The 21,283-nt window shown below is 42.8% G+C and overlaps 1 protein-coding gene across 1 annotated transcript in view; it reads left to right on the top strand.

The window, feature by feature from the left end:
* CHST8 (carbohydrate sulfotransferase 8) overlaps window positions 1-20,764 on the top strand; it is a 212,218-nt gene extending 191,454 nt beyond the window's left edge. The window contains exons 3-4 of the mRNA XM_074293217.1: window positions 8,125-8,156; window positions 9,909-20,764. Of these exons, the coding sequence (XP_074149318.1) occupies window positions 8,125-8,156; window positions 9,909-11,048 (1,172 nt within the window). The 3' untranslated portion in view covers window positions 11,049-20,764. The remainder of the gene's footprint in view (window positions 1-8,124; window positions 8,157-9,908) is intronic.
* Window positions 20,765-21,283: the final 519 nt, after the last annotated feature.

Below are 21,283 nucleotides of genomic sequence, written 5' to 3'. Positions count from 1 at the left end.
CTTCCACATCATCCTGTCCTCTCCTTGTCAGAGGATGACCCTAACATACTTCTTTACTTTCCTTTTGTATACTTTTCTTTCTCTCTCCCTTCCCTTTTCTTCTCTTCCTGTTATTTTCCTTCTTTTCCTTCAATCATGTACACAAAGCTTTCTGCTTTCTCACCCTACTCAGTCCCAGAGCATCTCTGAATTGCTCAGTCATGATCCACCTGGCCTGAGAGCAGTGCTTCCTTCTCCCCCCCCCCCACTGCTGCTACACCTGTCCACAGCTAGATCATCTAAGACAGTATTTTGGAATATATCTGTTTCCAGCATTCGTGTCCATGTTCCTTCCTGACAAGAAAGTAATGTCTCAGGAACATTACCTTTTCCAAATGGGACAGTAGGGGTGGGTAGGTTTTCCCAGGTGACTCGAGATGCAGTACACCAGACTCAGGAAACAGGGTACCACCCTAATAAATTAATTAACCAGTGATGGAGGGCAGAAAAGAAGCTCTTACTGGTTCAGATTCTGAATTCTAGGAATTTGTAAGTACAATATTGCTCCAAACTTCTGGAAAATTATAAAATAACCTTTGTGATTAGAATATCCACTTTCTACTTCTAAATGGTATCCCTTTCTCATTCACAACCTGATGTGATTATATTATACAGACGATCTACTTTGTAAAACCACATACTTTTTATTAAGCATAGAAAAGCCATAAGAATTTCAAGTGCTCTCTGGGGTCATATAGATCCATAAACCCATGCTTTTACTCATCCTACTCCTTCAAATGTCTTGGACATGGCCAAGGGAAAAGCTCATGTGTCTAGGACCTACCTTGGGTCCATTTTTCAAGTCAGGAAGAAAGTTAGCAGGCAGTGACCTCCAGAGATGTATGGTCTCCAGCATTCTTACCAGCTGCTAAGGTTTCATGGCAGTATCAATCCAGCCCTACTCTAGCTAAATCCCTGTCATGTCACTTTAGTCTCTGGCATCCTAATATAATATGGATATATAATATATAATATCTAGAATCCTAAGCATCGAGTCTTAGGATCATAACTCTAGAGCTGGAAAGGTCCTCTGAGATCATCTAGTACAGATAAGGAAACTGAGGCTCAGAAGGATGGAGTATCTTGGTTGAGGTCACCATCTGGGGTACTGCAGTAACAGCAGCAGCCAGTAGCAGTGTCTGTATGGCTCCTGGCTGGTGTCTGTGCCTTTCTCTCTTCTTGGCCATCACCTGAATGATAGGCTTAAAAAATGAAGGATTTAAATCTCAAGGGCAGAAATTTAGAAGTAAAAGGAAAGAAAAGTTCACCTATATACTAGATTCTATTCTCAGACCTTTCATGTGGTCTCTGCCCCACATTGATTCTACACTCAAATCCCCTTAATTCTCTACCTCCTCCAGCTACAATTTGTGACATAGCTGGTTGGTGAGAAAAAAATGGCTACAGATACAGTACTCTCAAAGGGAGGGTCACTCCTCAGGAACCATATCACTCTTTACTCTCTTCAAATCATCATTATTTACCTCTGTATCCAGGGAGGAAATAACGATAATTTAAATAGACAAGAGGGCAATGAAAACACAAGTTTTCAGACCAATTTAACCGGGAGTTAGCTACAATATATAACATGGCCAAAAATTAAATTCAAAACAATGCAGAAATTCAAACTGTTTCCCCTACCCTGCCTGCAGCAATTAATTTGCTCCTAGTACAAGTGAAACTTAAACTCCAAGTCATTCTTGAGTAACTTTCTCCTTCTCTTATGTGCATCAAACAGTTGAAGTACATAGTTGTCCCATGTTCATAGTTTCCCTACTCCAGGTAAAACTCATCTCTGAAGCCCTTCTCCCCACAGTGTCTACCCCAGCAAAGAGAAAGCAGGGCCTTCCTTTGGATCTGTAAAATCCAAAAGGCATCCCTCAGCAGCCCCCCCTCCCCGCTGATAAATAGGAAACGTTTAAATAACACACGGTGAAGAAAAACAGCAATAGATGAAAACTACAGAACATGAAATACACTTTGGCAGCCCTGATAACTCATGTCGTATTTATTATCGTTGGCACACACTCATCTCCTCCTGCTTGTGAGTCTGTTTTGCTATTAATGTAGTCTGTCCAAAAAAAAGAAAATGGCTGTTTATTTTTTAATGGGGGGGGTGAGGAGGGACTGGGGAAATAAAGGATTCCCTTGTGGATTTTTAACAAGTTATGTTGAGAAGATCCAGAAAACTGTGGGAAGGAAAATGAAGATGATCCAGGGAGTAGTGCCTTTAGGGCACACTGCTGCCATTAGACCATGGCTGTTCTCTGCAAGCCTGGATATCTCACCTCTCCCCAACCATTCCTTCCTCCCCATGAAGGCTCAAACTGCTGTGACTTGCTCCAGAACCTCCTGGTGAAGAGGATTGAAGTCTCTGCAAGCTCTAGAGTCCAGCTCCAGGGAGCTTTCCATGGTACCACTCCAAGAGAAACCGTCGCTATCTTCTAAGTGCACAGAAGTTTATTTTCTTCACAAAATGTGGCACCTAGATCTTAATGAATATCCTAGATGTGGTCTAACCAGAGATGAGAGATTATCCTCTCCATGAAAATGATTCCCAAATCTATATATCCTGCTTTTATCTTTCTCCACTCATATCATCAAATGCCTGCAACGTGTCCAGAACAGAAGTCCGTAACCTGTCCCCTTCCTCCTCATTGTCCTCTCACGAAATTCTTATTTGCCTTTAAGGTTCAGCTCAAATGCCATCTCTTACAAGATTGTCCCAATCTCCCAAATTATCAATATTCTTCCTCTGCAAATTATTTTGTATTTATTTTTAAGATTTTTTGCATTATATTTACACATGTTGTTTGCCCTCAGTAAATTACAAACTAATTTTTGTCTTTTTATCTCCAGTACCTAAAATACTTCCTGAAACACAGTAGATATTTAATGTTTGTTGACTTGACTGGTTTGGAGGTAATTCTGCCTCCTATAGTTCAACCTATGCTTTTTTGGAGGGGGGAGGGGGGCTGCTATACCAGTGTTAACTTTTGCTGAGTTTGCAATCTCATAAACCACTTAGATATTTTGTACATAGAATTTTTTTTTGGTCTGGCTATACCTCTACCTATATGCAGATGATTTTTTAAAACACAAGATTTATCTCTGTATTCTTAATAACGTTCTTAAATGGTAGAAACTTGAATGTTTGGTGAGTGAAGGAAACAATGATTTTAAAGAATGTTCTAAGTTTATTAGTCAATGGAATAGGATTTCCAAAACCCCCAATCAGTAGACATTTAGTGTGCCCCAGGCTAAGTACATATTGATTACAAAAATAATTATAGTTTTCCATAGAGTTTTCCCTTGAAAACTTCAGTAGTTAGAGAAACAAGATAGAAGCACATGAAGCAATCAAAGATGGTTCCTTGAAGCTGGGAGGAGCTGAATTCAGCCCCAAAAGAAGCATAGCATTTGAAAATGCAGAGAGTAGCACTTGGATGGTACAGGGAGAATAAAACACTGGCCCAGAGTCAAGAGAACCTGAGTACAAACCCAGCCTCAGACATTTACTAGCTATGTGACCCTGAGCAAGTCACAATCCAGATTATCTCAACCCAAAAAAAAAAAAAAGGAAAGAAAAGATCAAGAGAATAGGAAAATCTTATGTTTATACAAAGAGTTCCTTTAGACATGTTAGCCTCCCACTCTTCACACAAGTTTTAGTCATGTATGTTTTCATTCCCTGGTAGCTATGGATCCTGACCCTCAGGTCAGTAAGGGAAGGACATTCTGTGTTCAGCCCACCAGCCTAGAGAAAAATGGTAGATCTCTCATTATATACCTTTAATGAAAAAGGACAGAGATATTTACACTTTCCTAAATTATGTGTAGAGCTGGACCCACTGCAAGGGTCGGTTATTAGTAATTCTCTGCCCTGTGTTAGATTGAGAACATTCTGCCTTCTAGGATGACCACTAGAAATGGTGGTGTGGTAGTGAAAAATAGAGGGGCAGCTAGGTGGCCCAGTGGGAAGAGCACCAAATCTAGCTACAGGAAAACCTAAATGCAAATTTGATCTCAGACACTAGCTTAGTTACTTAACCTTGTTTGTCCCAGTTTCCTCTTAAAATGAATTGGAAAAGAAATATATCTTTGCCAAGAAAACCTTAAAAGGAATCATGAACAACTGAAATGACCAAATGGCAACAATAAAAGTGATAAATCGTGATGGTATTGGTGAATGGCTTATTGGCCATATTAAATACAATGGTGCTGATTTTGATGATGGTGATAATAATGGTAGTCATAGTTGTGTGGCCCCAGAGATGATATCAGGTGGTGAGGGCAGTGATAGTGATGATAGCTGGTAGTGGTAGATAGCTAACCATGATGATGGGGATAATGTTCTTGGTGGTGGTAAGGATGACCAGGATGATGATAGGTGATTCAACTGTAGTGGTGATAATGGTAGTAATTATTATGATAATGTAGACAGGAATAATGAGGTGGATTCTTTTGTTTTTTTAGCCTGGGCCCTCTATTTGTCTAAGGCCACTCCTGCCCCTGTTCTACTTTGTTGGTGTGGGCCATTTTTGCCTGCCCTTAGGGAGCCTGGTGGCTCTCCACTACCAAGGGCTCAGTGGTGATGACATACGATGGTAGACATAGTCTTGGATGTTTTGGGACTTTTGTCCAAGGATCATCTCTTTTTCTTTTCATGTTTCTCTCCAGAATCCTGACATACATATCATTACAACTACTATATAATCATCCTATCTTGATCCCCACAGACAGGGCAAGCTATACTGCAGGTTCTGAGATTGATCTGTTTCCCCAAAGCCAGGGAATTAGTGTACAGACTCAGCATAATTGGCTTGACTCCAGGATATACATAGATTATAACTTTTAATCCCTCAAGGGATCTGGGTATTGTAGCATTTATCCAAATTACTCACAGGAAAGCAGCTTCCTTTGGGGGAAAGATCTTGGAATATTGGACATGCTGCTAAGAGTTGTCTCTAATCAAAGACAGATATAGTGTCTTTTGACCTGCTTTAATCCAACCCTATTTAAACTTAATTTGGTTTCTTTATATGAAAAAGCTCACAATTCCGTTGCTTTGTATCCAATGAAGTATTATTTTCCCACAAACTGTATTAAAGAAGCTCAAGAAAGTGAGGTTTAATAAGTAGAGGAGACTCCAGATAAATTCCTTATTGGGTAAGAGTTTTCTTTCTCAAAAGAACAAGTGTGACTATGAGCTTTCTAGAAACTACTATGACCTAGCTGAGCTACTTCATGAAAATTGACTTCACTTACCAGAAGTAACAAGAATGTGATCCTGATATCCTAAGTGGTAATTGCCTTTTCTACCTACTCCTCTCCCAAACACCAAAACAATACCACCAGAAGAAGCAGGGGTGGTTGCTCTGTATTAATAAGTGAAATAAAGAAGGTTAAGGTGTTTCACTCGAGGTTGCACAGCAAGTCACAAATGAAGCCTAGATGAAAAATTTAGGTCTTTTGCTTCTCATCCAGTGGCTTGCTATAAGCTATAAGCTATCTTTCCATTCCCCCAATTCTTTCTGATCCTGCCAAAGCATCCACCTTGGAAGCTTCCTTTGATCAGTTCTCCCAGGCTTTAGTCTTCTTGGGAGGGAGATTTCTAAGTCAGAACTTAGAACAATACCTTTATTCAAACAGGTTGGTACTGGAACATCGCAGACAGAGTGTGTATTTATTTCTCTTTACTGCCTTTTGTTCATTCTCCATTCCAGCCAGATTGACCTGCTGGTGGTTCCTAGAATCTCAACATTCCATATGCAAATGATCCCCCGTGTCTATAATGAATTCCCTCTTATCCCTGCCCTGTAGAATCTCTGATTCCCTTGAAATTGCATAGATCAGATTCTATCTTCTAATCTCTCCAATTGTAAGTGTTTTCTTCCTTTTGCATATGTTTTGCATTTACTCAAATGTGTACATTTCATCTCTCTCAGAGAATGTAAACTCCTTGTGGACTGTTTATTATTTTTCTCTTTATAGCTCCAGATTCTAGTTTGGTATCTGATATATAATAAGTACCTTATAATAGATGTCTGGTGAATTGAATTGAGGTGACATTTATCTGATTAATGAGAAGCTGAAGGAGAAGTTACTCAAAAGTAACAAAGTTGAATCATTTGGAAGTTAAGTTTTAATTTTCCACAAAAAAGTAAGTTTCTCAGCCCCACTCCTGCCTCAATTTGGTATAACTAGTTTGCTCTGGGATGAATATGTAAATATGCAAATTGTCATCTCTACATGTTGACAAAATTGACAGCCAAAGCAAACCTCTGGATCTGTGACACTGCTGAGGAGAAATGATTTAACAACTGCAGTCTCTAGAAGGAAATATGATGGAGCGAGCCCATGACTATAGTAGCAATCAGAGCCATAAACAAGGGCTTTAGCTGAAGGGATCTGTAATTATGCTGTTACCAGAAGAAACACCACAGGCATGGGAGTCATTATGCAGAAGAAACTTATAATAGCAAGATTGTTGTGGATGGTAACAATGGTAAAAGGAGTGACGATATAGAAGGGGATATTGATGTTGAAAATAGGGGTGGTGATATAATGATGTTACTATTGATGGTATTGATGATGCCATTGGGATATTCATAATGCCGGTGATGGTGGTGGGCACATTTGCCAGATTCCGAGACTGAGAAATTATCCCCATAAAGAACCAAGTCAGGAAATCTGATTTTTGCATATGAATGCCCACCTCTCAGATTGCAGCATGGTATTATGGGAAAACAACAGCAAGTCTGGATTTGGAGCTGGAAGGCCTGAGTTTGAATTCCAGTTCTATCCCTTAGTTGTCTTTAGTTCAGTTTAGTTTGACTCTTAACATAGAGTCCCGGTGTATAAGGCAACCTCTATGTCCAGAACACCAAAGAGGAGCTGCATCAAGGGAGTAGAGAGAATGGCACTGAAACCCAGGAGGTACTTAGTCCTTTCTCTCTCAATCAATAAACTTTTATTGAGGGCCTATTGTACTAATGGCCCCTTTGGGGATATAGACAGGAGAAGACAGTCCCTGCTCTCCGGGAATTCCTGGCTTAGTTGTAAAAGCAAGTCATCCATGCATCCGTGAAAAGGTAAACATCATAAAGGCAAAGGAGATAATGTGAGGTCAGAGGAGGGAGAAATGACTTTACACTGAAGTAGTCAGGGAGGGGGTCAGATTGAAAATGGACATTAAAGAATGCCTAGAGCTAAATGGGCATGGAAGAGGAGTGGGGAGGGCACAGTAGGATAAAGAGGATGACCAAACTGGAAATCCAATAAACCCAAATGGGAGCGGGAGGTCGAGGTGCTGCGGACCAGCAAAGAGACTGGTGGGCAGCAAAAAAGAACTGCGGAGGTGAAGTGGAGGAAGAGAAAGGGAGCTGCTGCTCGTGGATCTGGTACATCCAGTCATAAGTGTGGAAGCTTCCGGGCCCCTTCTTATGCTGTAGTGGGGCTGAGCACAGGAGAATAGTTCATATTATAGAATTGGGAGAGTATGAAAGGTTCTTTGATACAATGTCAATAATCATGTAGGAAACAAATGGCTTAAGTCATGTAAATATAAAAACAGCTCACATGTGACATCACAGATGATCAGAGATCTGATTTCATGCCTTAATAAAAAATAATAACAGCCTAGATATCTTCAGTGTTCTGGATTTTTCAAAGCACTTTGCTTCATAATAACCCTGGAAAGAAAGGAGTATCTGGATTGTTATCTCCATTTTACAGGGACCTCCCTCTGGGGAGTTGTTTAGCTGATAATTATCAGAGCTGGGCCTCAAACTCTAGGACTGCTCTTCCATGTGTGCTATCTGAAGACAGAAAAAGCCGCCACTCACAAGTGTCATTGGGTACATACGGATAGCCACTTAGCTCCCTCTCGATTATGGGCCTGGTGGGAACTGTGGGAATGCGCCTGGCCATTCGCCTAAGCACGGGGCGACCATGCAGGCTTTCCCGGGGCTTCATCTCGGACAGACATGAAGCCTGTGTGCTGGTGGCCAGAGGCTTGTACACACAAGGTCCGGAGCTAAGGACGAACTGATAACCCTGTTTTTTTCTTTGTTCTCTTTCCAGGAGTAAAGTATAACGCTCAGCGCCACCGACATGTAAGTTTTGCCGCTGCTAAGGGAAGGCAGGGCCTTTCTGAGCTGTGAATTTCTCCTTTACGCATCCACTGCTGCTCTGGGGACCGCTAACAGTGATTGTCAATCTTGGGTGGGTGAGTGGGGAACCCCAAGAAACCGCAGTAGGGAAGGGGAACTGGTGAGAGCCTGGTGAGACTGCTCCATCTAGTGGCTCCCTAGATAACTGCGGCTGCCAGCAGAGACCTTTCTAATGCGGGCATCTACAGGGCCCTGGGGGACCCTTGCAGCCACAAGTGGAGACTTTTCACCAAGACTGTTTCTCGACACAAAATTTCAATTCGCTGTCTTCCCCTAATGACTTACAAGCTTATTAGCGTCAGAGACAAGAAGCAAGATAGTAATCCAAGTCCCAGCACCAATAATCAAGATAAGCACATATACTCTCCTGTGATGTTTCCTTTTTGTTCTGATTTTTCTCCCCTAATATGATTCATAAAGAAATGTGTAATAAAAATAAAATGAAATAAAAAAGATAAACGTAAGAGAATTGTCACTTTCCTTTGAGTGCTTCAGTTTCACATATAAAAAAATGAACTACCCTTTCTTCCTGCTCCCAAAAGAGACCCGGGGGAATAGGGCAGTGGGGCTTAGGGGAAGGAGCCTCAGTTTCAGTCAGGTCTACATTCACATCCCAACTCTGTTTCTGAGTTCAGATCTAGGCATATATTTGACATTGGGTAAGTCATTTCAATCAATCAACAAGTAGGCAAGTGCTAGAGACAGAGAAAAAGGCAAAAACACAGTCGGTGCCCCGCAAGAGGCTCGCATCAAAGGAAGGGAATAACATGGAGAAAACTGTGTGTCTAAGATACATGCACAGTAAGTGGGAAGTATTCTCAGAGGAAGGCAATAAAGGCTGGGTGGGGCAGGAAGAGGAGAGTCACCGAGAAAGAGCTCCTGCTGGACGGGAGATTTGAGTTGATTGAAGGGAGGCCGGGAGGCCAGGAAGTGAGGAAGGTAAGTGTTGTGGGTCTGAGGGACAGCCACCGGAAGGATGAGTTCTGCAGAGGGAATGGAACGAGCGTCTGGAGGACAGCTTGACGGCACCATCTGTGTGACCGTAGAAAAGTTACTCTGCCTTTCTTACTTTCCTCCTCAATAAAAGAGGGCAATAATAGCAGTTACTTCTCAAGGTGGTTGTTAGGATAAAAGGAGATAATATTTATAAAGCATTTTATAAATTTTGAAGTACTGTGTAAAAGCTATTATTACTTGTATTATTGTGAACAGCAAAACCAGTTAGCTAGGTTAGGTGAAAGTGACTAAAGTATAAGAAAACTGGAAAGCTGGGAAAGAACAGGTAGCTAAAAAATGAGCAGGTTGGGCCAGATAATTTCTAAGCATGCGATCAATTTAATATTCATGATCCCATAATTAATCATTTCCACTCCTGTTCTGCTCCAAGCTTTCCGAACTTCCCTCATGAACTAGAAGGGGCACGTGTTATCCTCTTTGGCAGAGAAACTGAGCTTCATCCGGAGTCCCGCAGCCGAGCCCCTGACCCATGGCTAGCACTGGAGTGACGTGGGCTGAGGCTGCCGTGATGCTCTGAGACATCCCCATGTCTTCTTGACTCCAAATCTGTCTGCTATCTCTGCTCAGTCCACGAGGGGAGCTCTCTGTGGCTTCTCATCTTAGCAGCAGGACGGCCCTGGGGGTGCTTTGCTATTGGTCTCTGGGACACTTTTAACCCTCTCTTTCCTCCTCCCCCAGGACTGCCCACCAGGCAGCAGCCAGGACGGCAGAGTGACGGGCCACAAATCAGGAGCCTTGGCAAAGGTCTCTCCGCAGGGCTCGCCAGGCCCAGGGGCTCGGAGCCCGGAGCAGCAGCCGGGCAGCCTGGTGGTCCTGGTGAGAGACCAGGCAAAGCCCGGGCCGGAGGGAGGCCGAGCCCAGCTCCGGCAGCGCCGCAGGAGGCTTCTCATCAAGAAGACGCCCATCGTCATCACTCTCAACAGCTCCACCGTCACCCTGGCTCAGCTGGGCCCCCAGGATGCCGGGGCCCCCGAGGGCCACTGGCAGCGCCTCTACCAGGTGCAGCGGGAGCGGAAGAAGACCATGCGGGACACATGCGCCAAATACAAGAGCAACAGCCGCAGGGTCGTCACCCCCTACCACGTGTCCCGCATCTTTGTGGAGGACAAGTACCGCGTGCTGTACTGCGAGGTGCCCAAGGCCGGCTGCTCCAACTGGAAGCGGGTGCTCATGGTCCTCAGCGGGCTGGCCTCCTCCACCAGGGACATCCAGCACAACACCGTGCACTACGGCAACACCCTCAAGAGGCTGGACGCCTTTGACCGCCAGGGCATCGCGCACCGACTCAACACCTACACCAAGATGCTCTTCGTCCGCGAGCCCTTCGAGAGGCTGGTCTCCGCTTTCCGGGACAAATTCGAGCACCCCAACAGCTACTACCACCCGGTTTTTGGCAAGGCCATCCTGGCCCGGTACCGCGTGAACGCCACGCGGGAGGCCCTGCGGACGGGCTCGGGCGTGAGGTTCTCTGAGTTCGTCCAGTACCTGCTAGACGTGCACCGACCCGTGGGCATGGACATTCACTGGGACCACGTGAACAGACTGTGCAGCCCATGCCTCATTGACTATGACTTTGTGGGCAAGTTTGAGAGCATGGAGGAAGACGCCGACTTCTTCCTGCGCCTGGTCGGGGCACCTCGCAATCTCACCTTCCCCAGGTTTAAAGACAGGCACTCCAACGAGGAGCGGACCACCACGAGGATTGCCCGCCACTACTTCGCGCAGCTGTCCCCCCTGCAGCGGCAGCGCACCTATGACTTCTACTACATGGACTACTTGATGTTCAATTACTCCAAGCCCTTTGATGACCTGTATTGAGAGCTGCGGGGGGCAGAAGGGTCGGGGTTGGGCCAGTGTCAGGGGCGAGTCTGGGCCCAAGGTCGCCGATCAGCGAGAACAGTGTTTTCTGACTCTGGGAGCTGACATTCCTAGAAACACTACTTCTCCCGCAGTCTGGGAGCTGGCATTCCCGGAGAAAAGACAGGCGCAGGAGACAGCCAGGTTGTGGGGGCGCTGACTCCCCCTAAGAAACCAGCGCCACAGCTATACTCAGCTGCGAGCGAGCAGGGGGCTTTGTGAGAGGGCATGTCAGGGAGCCACAAGGGGCAGAAGCTCAAACCTGTGTTTATGTAAGGCCTCCTCCTGTCTAAGGCTAAAAGGGGCTTAATTGTAACTTGGTGTCTCAACCAGGTAGGTACATGGAAAGCCAAGGGCCCCAGGCTGGGGAGGAGTGAGGTCCCAGAAACTGGAGGCCAGGCTCTCAGAGGGCAGGGAATTCTCAAACCTCCATTCTCTCTTCCCTTGACTCTGCAGGCAGAGATCCCCTGTGGAATTGGGTTCCCAATAAAGCACACGTTTTCTAAGTAGTAGTTTTTGTCCAGCCTTCCCTCCCGCCTACTTCCAGTCTCTCAGATCTCACTTACCTAGCGGGGTCTGTCCCAAACTCAAACTCACAGCCTAGCCCATTAGCATTTGTTTGATACTCAAGTACAGTGTCAGACTGAGGTGTCTTATGCTTGGTAGTGGGTCCCCTATCTCCTATTTTACCCTGTGGCACATGCATAAAGGGAATAGGATTACTCTCCTAAATCATCATCCCAATCTGTGAAACTCCTTTTCATCCTTTGCAGACACTTGGTTCCCTCGATCCCTGTAGAGGTCCCTAAAAGGTCCGCCATTTCCTCAAAAAATGGTTGGTCCAGCTGAATGAATGGAGGTTTACAAGAGTGAGTTGGAATTCTGTATTGTGGCTGTTGTGAGGGTGTGGCGGTATCACTGTGTGATGGTATGTGAGGGTACCACTGTAAGGGTATCATGGTGTTGCTGTATGTCACTAGGTATATTGCTTAAGGTGAGTGTTGCCCTGGGAGACTGAGCACCATGTGCCTGTCACCGAGCCACTGATGTAGAAGTGCTCTTAGCTTATTTGCTTCACAGGTACTTGTTGGACTTTTTAAAGCAGTTTTTATGAGCTCATCCTGAAACCCCTAAACTGGGAAGAAATAATCCATGAAGCGCTGACCTTCCCATCCTCCCTTGTCACCAGGTCCTATCAACATTGTAACTCCACCAATCACACAAAATAGCCCCTACACATCGGTACACACAGTACCAATAACTACACACACATCAGGCTCTACCCAAGTACCATCAGCACCACACCAAGCGTCCACTAAACAGGAGCACATGTACAAACACCACCTACTTCAGAAAATCCTGCTGAACCATCTGGACACAAAAGCACTGTTAGTTTCACAGGAAACAGTTCATAACTATCTAGATACAGCAAAAGGTACCTGACAACATCCTAGGCAATGAGGAGCTTTCAGTCAAACATCCCCACTCAGCTTTCAGAGATAACCTTTCCCTGGGCAATTCACATGAATAGCCCTGAGATTTGCAGGCTCGGCCAAAAGAACTGGAACAAGAGAGTTTTGAGAAACTAGATTCTAGACCTGAGGTGAGGGGGTTCACTGATCACCACCCCCAGCAGCCACACACCCTAGGAATTACTCAACCATAGACTTAACCTAAAACTTTGCACAGGGCCTGGCACATAGAATTCACTTAATAAATGCTAATTTGATAGAGCATTACCTAGTTGTGGCCCCCACACCTATAATGGCTTCTCAGGGTAAGGGAGGAAGAAGGAAGATATTTGTGCTGAATGAGAGAGGGGAGGAGAGGAGAGAAGAGAAAGGAAAAGGATAGAGTATTTGGGGTGAGGATCAGATTGTGCTGGGGCTTACCTGGAGTTCAAATTATGTAGGAATTCAGGTGGAAGTGAAAGGGCAAGCACTTATTCTATTTTTAGTAATAATAGTCATGATCAATAATTTATTCATATACAGACTAGGGAAAATGGTGGAGGAAAGGGAAGTAAGAAGGGAAGATGAATTTGCATCAAAAATACAGAGTGCATCTATAGGATGGTAAGTACAGAACTAGGGGACACCAAGTGTTATTGGAGGACCAGTCTCAATTTGTTCCCAAATGACAACTGTAGGAGGACTACTCCTAGTCCTTAAGATCAATCTCTAAACAATCTGCTAGGGCAAATGTCTAGAACCCAGTCTTCTGCAAGCATCTCTGGCTGGAAACTTGGCCTTAAATTCAACCCTGGCCTGAAGCCCAGAATAATTCTAACCTTAAACCTGATTTTTAATCCTAATCTGAACATCAACTGCAACTATAGCTAGCCACTCAACCAGGCAAGAGGGACAAAGCTGGAGATGAGCAACAAGATATAAGGCTGGATATATCTAATTAGATCATTGAACTTCTTTACCAATTGGTTTGTTTGCTTCTCAGAATCTGGGTGTGGCAATAGTGTGGAAATTGCCAATGAATAATAGTTGAACACACAGAATTTCCCTGTCTAGAAAAAAGGAAGTCAGCCCTAAATAAATTAAACTTATCCCCTGAAGTCAGGAGGACCCGAGTTCAAATTTGACCTCAGACATTTAACACTTTCTAGCTGTGTGACTCTGGATAAGTCACTTAACCCCCAATTGTCTCAGTCAAATAAATAAATAAAATAAAACAAATTTAACTTCTTTCAGAAGAACCCACCAGGGTAAGAAACAAGCATTATAGTTAAGCACAAGGATTAGTCAAAAGAGCTAGCCTGAAGGTCTGTCTTCAAGAAGGTAGAGAGGTAAGAATTTTTCAGGAACCTGAAGTGACAGCTAAACATAAGTAGTACAAACTATTCTTTTTCTTAGAGAAGATGGTGAAAGGACAGGGAGAGCACATCTCCCCAAGTTATCAGGAATAGTGAAGTCTTCCTCGAAAGAACAGAGGCTGTGCTTCAAGGAGGAAACAAAGAAGAAAAAGTACATGAAATAGAGGAAGGTGACTAGTATCAGGAGGTCAGACATAGGAACAGCATAGCACATGAAGGAAGGAAAGAACATTTGAACCTCTGGAGTTCATTAACAGGTATAAGGCTCTTTCTGCAAAGGATGGAAATGGATCATCTCAGGAGAAAGTCACTACTTAGTCTCCAAGGAATGATGGCATCGATCCACATGCATCAGCAGGTGAGAAGACATCCATTAACAGTCAAAGGACAATGAGAACCCCTACTAAAAAACAGACTGCAGTTTGTTGACATGATATGAACAACAGAATTGGCTATTGGCCTCCGGCCTGTATCCAGGATATATTAGGGAGACTCCTGAGATTTCTCAAACCCAACAACTATAACCAGTCCTGATGATTTACATGGGGCTAAGTTATATAACCAGAATTAACCTAGAGAATATGGTTTAAGATTGTGAAGTTAGATAAGAAACTGAAGATTTTAGGGTAGAAGTTCTTTTTTTTTTTTTTTTTTTTTTCCTGAGGCTGGGGTTAAGTGACTTGTCCGGGGTCACACAGCTAGGAAGTGTTAAGTGTCTGAGACCACTTTTGAACTCGGGTCCTCCTGACTTCAGGGCTGGTGCTCTATCCACTGCGCCACCTAGCTGCCCCTAGGGTAGAAGTTCTTAACCATTTTTGCATCATGCACCCCTTTGACAATCTAGTGAAGTCTATGGACTCCTCAGAATAATCTTTTTTAAATGCCTAAAATAAAATATATAAGATTATAAAAGGAACCAATTTTTATACACACACATGTGTGCATATATATACATATATGTAAGAAGTTTAGATACCCCAGATTAAGAATCCCTACTTAGGAGCACAGAAGGAGTTTTCAACAAAACAATACTGCCAGATGAAGATCAGGGATTCAGAAAAGAAAGGAATATTTGGAAACTGAATAACTGGCTAAAAATATGACATATGAAAAAATAGAATGTAGATTTTTTTTGGACCACACATTAAAACATGGGAATAAAAAATTTCTAGCCAAGAATGGAATATTCTGAAAATGAGCTGGTAAAGGCATGTATTCCAAGCATTTTATAAATCTGATCAAGGAAGGCTTTAAGATAAAAGAGAATCAGTAGGGAAGAAACTGTCCACAAAGAACCGCCAAACCTTGTATCAAAAAGAGTAGCCAGTACACACCATGAAAAGTAAAATAGAAGAAAGGGCCCAACTAATTCCTAGAAGCCAATATCCAAAAAGAGCCATCAACAAAACTTATTGCCTCACATGTCCGTCTTTAAATGCAATGGATGGAAGGATACATCTTATTTACAGGAACGACATATGAATTTAGTGGCTGGCTGGTGAAGTCTCGTTGTAAATTAAGAAGATAGCCTCATGTGAGGAAATCCAAAAACAAGGTAAAGAGAGAAAAATATGGTGCAGAGTATGAAAAGATGGAGAAAGAGAAATGATATTGTCATGACAATATACCACAGGCCAACTGGAGAGAAGAAATTAGACAAGGGAATAAATCAGAAAACTAGCATGAAGGGAAGACTTTAAGGATCAAGATCTAAACATCTACAAATGTTCAAAAATTACTTAAAAGTAGATGAGAAATGTGAATTTTGCCTCACTGATAATCTTCAAAGGGTGCAGGAAGGAAATCATTTTTATGGACTTGGGTATGGCCAACAAATATGAATTATTAATATAAGGCAAGCAGGAAAGTGAGAGACAAGATCTTCAAAAGGTTTTGCAGTTATCATGGAAAATGTAAGAGAGTGGAATCTTGGAATCACTAAGCATGAATTTGAATCTGGACTTTACTGCTTATTACCTAATTAACTGTGTTATCTTCGGCAAGTCATTCCTTTGGTCCTTAATTACACTGTATATAAAATGAGTTACTTGGTTTCAATGGCCTCTAAGATCTTTCCCAGCTTGGGATCCTATAATCTCACATCTTGGGCAAAAATCAAATAGAAAAGGACCAAATGCTTCTACTTGCCAGAACTATTGTGTCAATCCCATTAATCCTCCATATTATGCAGTGTCTCCTAAATGACATCCATAGTGACTAAAAAGACTAAAAAAGTCAAATTACTCACATAGGAAAAAAAAAATATGATGAAGAGCGCTTCTTGTTTAAACTATAATATACAATTCAGTGAACTACATCCGGCTGGTCACTGGCATCTGAAATGGTTAATAAGCCAAAAGTGACAGGAATTTTGGAGGTTAGTTCATAATAGAGGAAAGAAAAGTCAAGAAAGTCTGACATAAACCTAAGATTGTAGGAAAATGAATTTTGAAGAGTTCAGAGAAAAGCTAGGTAGGACCCAATGGACTAATATTCTGCAAGAAGTTGGCCAAGGGGATTGGAAAAATCTTAAAATGAAATTCTGAAAACACAAGCATAACTGATTCTGATAAGGAAGAGAATAGAAAGTCATCTAAAGAGATTAATGTGTCTTCACAAAGAATTCATTGACAACTCAGATTTTTAAAAAATATGTGTTTAATAGATGGAAACAAGGACAGTTCATTAAGGATGGATAAAAAGGAATAGCACAGTCCTCTTAGACTGTTCTCTGGAGTGTTAAAACCTAGAATGAATTGAAGCTGGTGATAAATGTTAAATACAACTACAAAAAAAAAAGGTGGATCCTAAAATTCACTGGAGGCAAGAGGATAATGATGGGGGTGGGGGAAGAAGATTAGCCATTTATTAAGGACCTATTACAAGCCAAGCATTTGCTAAGAGTTTTACAGATGTTTTTTTGATTCATACAACATTATGAGATAGATGCTGCTGTTATCTTTACTTCATAGCTAAAGAAACTGAGGCAGAGAAAGGTTAAATGATTTGTTTATGGAGATACAAGATGTGTCTGAGGTCAGATTTGAACTCAGGCTTTCCTGATTCATACCCACCATTGTCCATGAGTCACTTAGATGAAGAGACGGACTCCCCTTGAGGCAGATGGGATAATGATAAATGGCAAGAATGATAAGGCTAAGCTACTTGACTTATTTTCTTTCTGTGTTCTCTTTCTTTGGAGAATGATCTTTGGACTAGGACTGAATAAATTCATGGAAAAACATTTATTAGGCACTGGTGATATGCTGGGAACTGTGCTAAGCACAAGCTATAAATACAAAAGAGAGTCCCTGACCTCAAAGAGCTCAAATTCTACCAGGGGAAAAATATATCTAGTCGAGGGGTGGCCAGGGAAGAGTTTTGGCCTGGGCAGTCACAAGGATAGCAAATTCATGTATAAAGCAGCCAATGCACATTCCCTTTCCAGAAGCAGTGTTACCCATTGCAATGCTTTGCTTACTGTGCCCAGAGTGAGAAGTAGAAGAGGGAGGGAGGTATATTTGTCAGCAGGCAGATGATGAGATGCCATGGGTGACTAGTTGGATTGGATGTGAAAGCACAGCATGGTCTAGGACATAGGGTCTGGGACCAGCTCTGTATGTTGAAGTAGTTTATACGTAGTCACCAACCACGACGATCGCAGTCTGCAGTGGGGAATCCAAAGATTCACTTTCTTCAGGGATAAGGATATAAATTCTAGAGCTCCAAGGTGCCAAAGTCCAGGTTCAGTGTGAAGAATTCTGGTCTAAATGGGGCACTGACAGCAGGCAGATGCCAAGATGGCTAAGATGGGTTGATAGCTGAAGGGATGAAGAGAAAAGGAAAAAAAATGAATAGGGATTTAAATCTAAAGATAAGCAAGGGATTGGTAGGAGGTCACCCACCTGTTCACAGTGAGTTAAAGTCATCAGACTCAGAACTGGCAGATGTGATTACTGAACTGTTGTTTGCTCTGAATGGCCTGTGAAAGACCCAAGAATTTGAGATTGGAAAAAGACAACACAAAATACAAAAAAAAAAAAAAAAAAAAGAAGGTAAGGAAGAAATGTCTATGAACTACATTAGTCAATGAAACTGACTTTTTACAATGAATTAAAAAGAGGTTGCTAAAGGCCTGGTTTGGGAGCTTGTAAAGAAGGAAGATTTGATCAAAGGGAGCTGGGTTCCATCAGAAGAGATCAGCTAGAAGACACAGTGGTATAATGGAAAAAAGAGGAGGATGCAGTGGGAGAATTCAGATTCGGTGCATTCAGATCACAGCTCTGCAACTCTCTGCTGAGCCCTTTAAACTTCTCCAGGCATTGATTTGGAGGCAGCTTGATACAATGGACAGAGTACTAGATTTGGAGCCAAAAATCCGAAATTCAAATTATGGCTCTACTGCTTCCTATCTATGAGCCATTAGGCAAATCAATTAACCTCTCTGAGCTTGGGGAAACTTCTGAATAGGACCCTGGAATTGAAGTCCAGAAGAACTGCGTTGGAATCTTGCCTCAGGCACTTACTAGGTGACCCTGAACTAGTAATGGGACTTGCCTCAATTTGTCGACATGTAAAATGAGGAGGGGGCTGGACTAGATGGCCTCTAAGATCTTTTTGAGCTCTAAATATATACGAGGCTAGCTCAGGGGCCTGGTATCTGTAGTATCAACAAAACATTTGACACAAGTTCTCTCACCGTCCTTGCCAACCTGGAAGAAAGTTGCTGGCGGGTTGCCCCTGGGATCTCCTGGCCCTTGGGTGGCGCAGCATCTTTATCACTGATTTCGGTTCAGTCATAGACAGTCTGTTTGTCAGAGCTGGAGGTCTCATTCCATCCTCACGACACCCTTTGAGGTAGATACTAGTACAGTCCTGAGTTACAGAAAACAGAAGCACACAAATTACGGGACTTGCCCAAGAAAACATAGTAAATGTCTGGGGTTAGAGTTGCAGAAGCACACAAATTACGGGACTTGCCCAAGAAAACATAGTAAATGTCTGGGGTTAGAGTTGCAGAAGCACACAAATTACGGGACTTGCCCAAGAAAACATAGTAAATGTCTGGGGTTAGAGTTGAACTTCTCTTCTTGACTCAGGTCCATGGTCGGTCTGCCATGACACCTCGCTACCTCAAATCTCAGACGCCTGGCGCTGGGTGACCTAGTCAGGAAGCACGTGAGCTGGGACAGGAGGGAAGTCCTCTAAAATGAAGTGTAATGGGGATCCATGTAGGACTGTCTCAAAACCCCACTTCACCAACACACAAGAAGGGAGTATGGAAGGCGATAGTTTCCTGTGAAAAAGACTCGGGAGTGTTCCTGGCTGCCAGCTCAATAGTGAGTCAGAAGTTTATAACTCGGCACGGTCAGTCACTGGCCCCGGTACTGCTAGTCAGGGTTCAAGGCGCACTTTGGGTCAGCACACGCTCCAAGCCACAGCTCACCAATATCAGTGTCTCTTTTGCTCGACTAACCAGAAAACACATTACAGGAAGCAAAAGACATTTAATAAAGCAAAACAGATGACAAGGAAAATTGAGAGAGATCCCCCCCTTCCAGGTTATGGCCACCTCTGAGACCAGGAAGACAAGAGGGACGACTTAAGCTAGGACACGGGAGTAATACACGCCTGGGGAACACGTGGTCACAGTAGGCAGTACTAGTCATGTTCTCAAAGCGGCACTCCCCGTGGAAACCCCCTTGCCTCTGTTGCTGTCACTTGCTTTCTTGCAGATGCATTGCAGAATGAGAATTATTAGGAGGCAGAGAGAGCTAGTTTCCCAGCTTGTAGGCTAGAGCTTCACTGAGTTGCTTTCTGCTGATCTTTGCTGCCACCTGCTGGTCTTGAACTGCTGGGCCACCTTTCTTCCTGGGAGAAGGGCCCATCATCTCTTTTAGCTCCTCGCCTCAGAGGTTATTTCAGCTCTTTGTGACATGGCTAGTGGAGAAAGGTCTGGGGACTGAGTCAGTCTTTTGAACTGAACTTTTCTCATGCCATTGTTAGCCTCTTTTAGCATAAACTTATATTTCCGTTGTGGTTAAAAAATGATGTTAAATTCCACCGTAACCATGGTCACCAGCTTGGGTCCTGGGGAAATCACTTCAGGCACAACACAGGAAGGGACCAGATGGAGCTGTGGTGAAGCGAGGCCTTCAGACTCTACCAGGGCCATCGTCATGAATCAGGGTAAATCACCTCTGGAGTCTATGCTCTATGTCACCCCCACCCACCATCCTCAGAAATCAGTCTCCACCACGCAGGTGACCGCCTGCACCTTACTGTCGGGGTTGTTATCGCTAAATGAGCTTTTACATCTACACATACATATGTATGTTATCAAATTCACAAGCCAAACTCACTATGTAAATGTCAGTAATTATTGTTACCACTTTTCCCCAAAGATGAAATAATGTCACTCCTTTACAAGTACAACCTGGTAGCCAACAAAGTTAAATTACTTCCTAAGTTAAAAGAGGCATACTGTCTGCAATGACAGCCTTCAAAGTATGGTTTACAGACCCCTGGGAATCCCGGAGACCCATTCAGGGGGTCTGCAAGGCAAAAGCTATTTTCATAATAATACCGAGATGTTATTTGCTTGTCAAAACACTCCTTTTTCCAACTATGTATCTGTGTCAGGCCAAATTTTCTTCATATACTTCAACCAAAACAACATATTGCAACAGATTGAATGCAGAAGTAGTTATGAGAATCCAGCTGTCTTCTATTAAGCCAGACATCAAAGAGGTTTGTGAAAATATGTAAAACAATGCTGCTCTTCTCACTAAACTTTTTGGTTTTGGAAAATAGATATTTTTCATAAAAATGTTATTTATGTTAATGTGTAATGGGTTTATTATTGTTGTTTTTAAATGAATTAATAAATATTTTTTAAAATGTATCTTTAATTGCTCGCATGTAAATAGTGATAGATATAACTAGGAATGGGTTGGTAAGTATTTAACAAACATTTCCAAAAAGCACACAAAAAACTACACACATAGTCCACTTTTAAGTTTAGTTATTAACATTTTCTCCATCACTTTTTAAAGTCAACAATCAACAAAGCAGTAAATCAACCCCTGACTTGTAACTTTTGCTTTTTTCTGAGATTTAGAACTCACACTGAAAACTTAACAGTTGACTCTAATGAGGCTGGACAAGCTGGCTCCAGCACACCACTGGATATAACCTACAAAAATAAAAGGCCTTCAGAGTCCTCACTAATTTTAAGAGTGTAAAAGTGGTTCTAAGACTAAAAGCTTGAGAACCACTGGTCTAGAGTAAGGGATATGATAGTGATTCCATTCTCTGCCCTAATCAGAACACACCAAGAGTATTACATTTAATTCAAGGCCTCGAATTT

This window comes from Sminthopsis crassicaudata, chromosome 2 (assembly GCF_048593235.1).
Source record: "Sminthopsis crassicaudata isolate SCR6 chromosome 2, ASM4859323v1, whole genome shotgun sequence".
NCBI classification, from domain to species: Eukaryota; Metazoa; Chordata; class Mammalia; order Dasyuromorphia; family Dasyuridae; genus Sminthopsis; species Sminthopsis crassicaudata.
The sequence above is the reverse complement of the archived record's forward strand: the minus strand, read 5'-3'. Positions and strand labels throughout refer to the sequence as shown.